General features: G+C 35.8%; 1 protein-coding gene across 1 annotated transcript in view; it reads right to left on the minus strand.

Annotated features, from left to right (window-relative positions):
* Positions 1 to 3,461, minus strand: part of LOC103607438 (vacuolar protein sorting-associated protein 8 homolog) — a gene marked incomplete at its 3' end in the record, with an annotated part of 93,216 nt that overhangs the window by 35,404 nt on the left and 54,351 nt on the right. The window contains exon 14 of the mRNA XM_008591947.1: positions 2,314 to 2,403. Coding sequence (XP_008590169.1) covers positions 2,314 to 2,403 — 90 coding nt within the window. The remainder of the gene's footprint in view (positions 1 to 2,313; positions 2,404 to 3,461) is intronic.

A 3,461-nucleotide genomic window follows, 5' to 3' on the forward strand; every position in this document is an offset into this window, starting at 1 on the left:
ACAATCAATAAAGCTCTGCAATAAGATACTTCGTTTCTTTAAGGAAATGTCTAAGAGTTCACAAACAGACCACAGTCAAAAAAAACTACCTTTTTATTATCCATTACCCTTCAGCTTTAATATATTTGGTCTGATGTGTTACATTATATTCATTTACTGGGCCTGTCTCTTAATATCCTAAGAGACTACAGGAAATCCTGCAGTAACAGGAGGGTTTTACCAGAACTACTGACTTAAAGGGGAGAGAAGCTCTGGGGATTGCGAATAGTTTTAGCAGAAACTTCCCCTTCTCCCCCTCACTAGACTGGATTTGATGTCCCTCCAAGTACTTCCTCAGTTTCGTGGGCAGTGCTCTATTATTGTTCAAGGCAAACTATTCTGTAATTGTCTTTTGGCTTGTCTTCTTCATTGACAGCAGGGATCACATCTATATGTTTTTGTATCTTTAGCACTTAATTTTTTGGCCCACAACAGGTACATAAATATTTATTGAATTAATGGATGTCTTTATCTTAAGATAATGGACCTCATCATACATGACAATCAAGCCTGATATCTGGGAGTCATTTTTAATTCCTCTCATCATATTCAACTAATTTCCAAATTGTATATATTTTACTTCATGATTATGTCCTGAATCTGTCCTCTCACTGCCACTGACTTAGTCCTGGTTGTCACCACCTTTTGCCTAGAACTTTTGCCTTCTAACTGGTCTCTATCCTCTATTTGCTCTCCTTGCCAGTCCACTCTCCTCACTGCTATCCAGAGTTTATTTTCACTAAAATGGATCTAATGGTGTCATTTCTTTGCTTAAAAAACTTTAGTAATTCTCCAGTACACAGATGATACAGTATAAATTTCTTTGCACTACATATAAGACTGTTCCGTAACAATACCCAAGGTATATGAGGGTACTTCAAAAAGTTTGCAGAAAATAGAATTAAAAGATAATACAAAACTTTCTATGAAGTACTTTTGTATGAAGTAATATAAACTTTTCTGTGAAGTACTCTTTGAAGTTCACTCATATTTTCCAGTCTCTATAATTTTACCTCCTCCTCTCCAACATATCTCTTATAGCTTAATCTAAGGCCACTTCCACTCTTGCCCCCACGATATCATGCTTCACCTGACCATTCTCTGAACATGCATGCTGCTTCATGCCTTCAAGTCTTTACATACACAGGATCTTCTTATTTAGAAAGCCCTTCCCAATTCTCTGCTTGGAAAAGTGATACCAATCATTCAAGACCAATTCAAGTATCTCTGGGACTTCTTATCTGACTTTCTCACAGTCCATCGCTCTTTCCTCTTATTTCTATAGCACTTTTTAAATATCTCTAGCACAGTTCTTATAACATAGCACTACAGTTATGTAAGTGCTTCTCTGTTCCATAGGAAAAATTAAAGGAAAGGTTGTATTTTCATTTGTATCCCCAGGGCCTAGCACACTGCGGTACAGAATAGGGCCACAGTAAGTGTTTAAATGAATGAATTCCATACCTTTCTCTCTCTCGCCAGCTAATCCCTCCTACTCTGGTTTACATCTTGCGCAGCTATACCCTGCTACCACTGCTGCCACTATGGGTTGTGCTTCATGTGCCTGTTCCCTACTTCTATCACTTGTGGCCATAACAGCAGTGAGCAAACCACCTTTCTCTCTCTCGCCAGCTAATCCCTCCTACTCTGGTTTACATCTTGCGCAGCTATACCCTGCTACCACTGCTGCCACTATGGCTTGTGCTTCATGTGCCTGTTCCCTACTTCTATCACTTGTGGCCATAACAGCAGTGAGCAAACTCAACACTAGCAATGCCGTGGTAACTGATAAGTGGAATATTAGGTCTATTAAATAGTACTTCTAACCGAGATTCTCAATACTCTGCATGCATTTAGCTGTATTCTTGTTTAGATTTTCCAAGAAGAAATCCTAAATAGTCAGCACTAACCCAATTTGAGGATGACAAAGTTCTGAATAAACAACATTAACCTCAAAGAGAAAAGGGTTGTGGATCCTATAGCAAAAGAAAATGGGAGGAAGACAGGATTATGATTTCTAGAATAAGTACAGGTTACAGTTCCAAAAATGTTTCTTTGATGTTAATGTTTGTTATGCACAAAGATGAATTCCCTTATTTCAAGATTCAGAAATCATTACACAACTGCTCCCAAATACATACACATACACAACGTGTACAAACTTCTATTAACTATCATTTGAAGAAATTACTACAATCAAAAGTTCTTAGGCAGAGATTCAATAATCATCTCTGCTCCAGATGTTTTTTCCCAATATAATTTTGCAATATTTACCTCAAGCTTTTTAATGACTGTTTCAATCTGTCCAGAAAAGTGCATAGCAACCAGCTCTGCAGCTTTACAGGGCTTCAGGGACACAAGTTCCTGGAGTTAAAGAAACAGATGAAGTCATCTTTAAGGGTATATTTAAATAGAATATCCATAGATGTAAAAAGTGATTACCTACCTCAATATTATCACAAGCTTCCACACTGCATCTCAGGAGACCTTGATATAGGGCCTCAATTTGAAGCATACATTGCAAATGAGCCAAATTAGAAATATGCCATGTAAAAAATCAGAATTTGACAAAAAAAAAAGGTAATTCAGAATTCTTTAAAAAAAGAAAGCACTATAAAATTCTGGATTCCAGCCATGATATCTCCAGGAAGAACAGAGGAAACAAAAGTTTCCCAATTCCCTATCAATGAATTTCACCCTTGAGCTTAAAGTAATAACTTGAAGAAATGAGAAAAAGTATAGTTGCAATTTCTCTGGCTAAGAATTCTAAAACTTTACTTCTGGTGTCTAGTGGATTTCAAAACTGGAGTTGTCTCAAATCAACTTAAGGTCCTATGTTTTAAATGAGAATAAAATGTTGACCACTACTAACTAACCACTGTTAATAACACCTATACCTGTCAAATTTAAGACTTCCAATCTGCCCTCTCCTTGAACTTTCCTTGACATTACTGGCTATCCTTTTCTTCTTAAAACTCTTTTCTTCATTTCTATCACCTACTATACCTACTATTCCAACTTTACCTTCTCTGGGGCAACACTGCAACCAAACACATCTATGATGCATGGCTAAAATGCAAAGACAGGATGTAGACCAACATAGCATATTATCAAATAAAACTCAGACATGTTATTGTGATTGCAATATGATATATATATTAATTAGATATAATTATTACATTATATCTAATAATAGATATGATATACCTGTTAGTTATTCTTAGGCAGTATTTGTAGATTACTAACAATTAGCTGACACAAATAACTAGTTTACACTACTTTAATGCAACACATCTCAAAAGAGAGAAGGTACAACTAATCAATATCACAAACAAAATTGGGGATATTACTACTGATCTGCAGACATTTTAAAAAATAAGAAACTATCATGAATTAATTTATGATAAGAATTTGACATTTTA

This window comes from Galeopterus variegatus, unplaced genomic scaffold (genome assembly GCF_000696425.1).
Source record: "Galeopterus variegatus unplaced genomic scaffold, G_variegatus-3.0.2 Scaffold7423, whole genome shotgun sequence".
Lineage (NCBI taxonomy): Eukaryota > Metazoa > Chordata > Mammalia > Dermoptera > Cynocephalidae > Galeopterus > Galeopterus variegatus.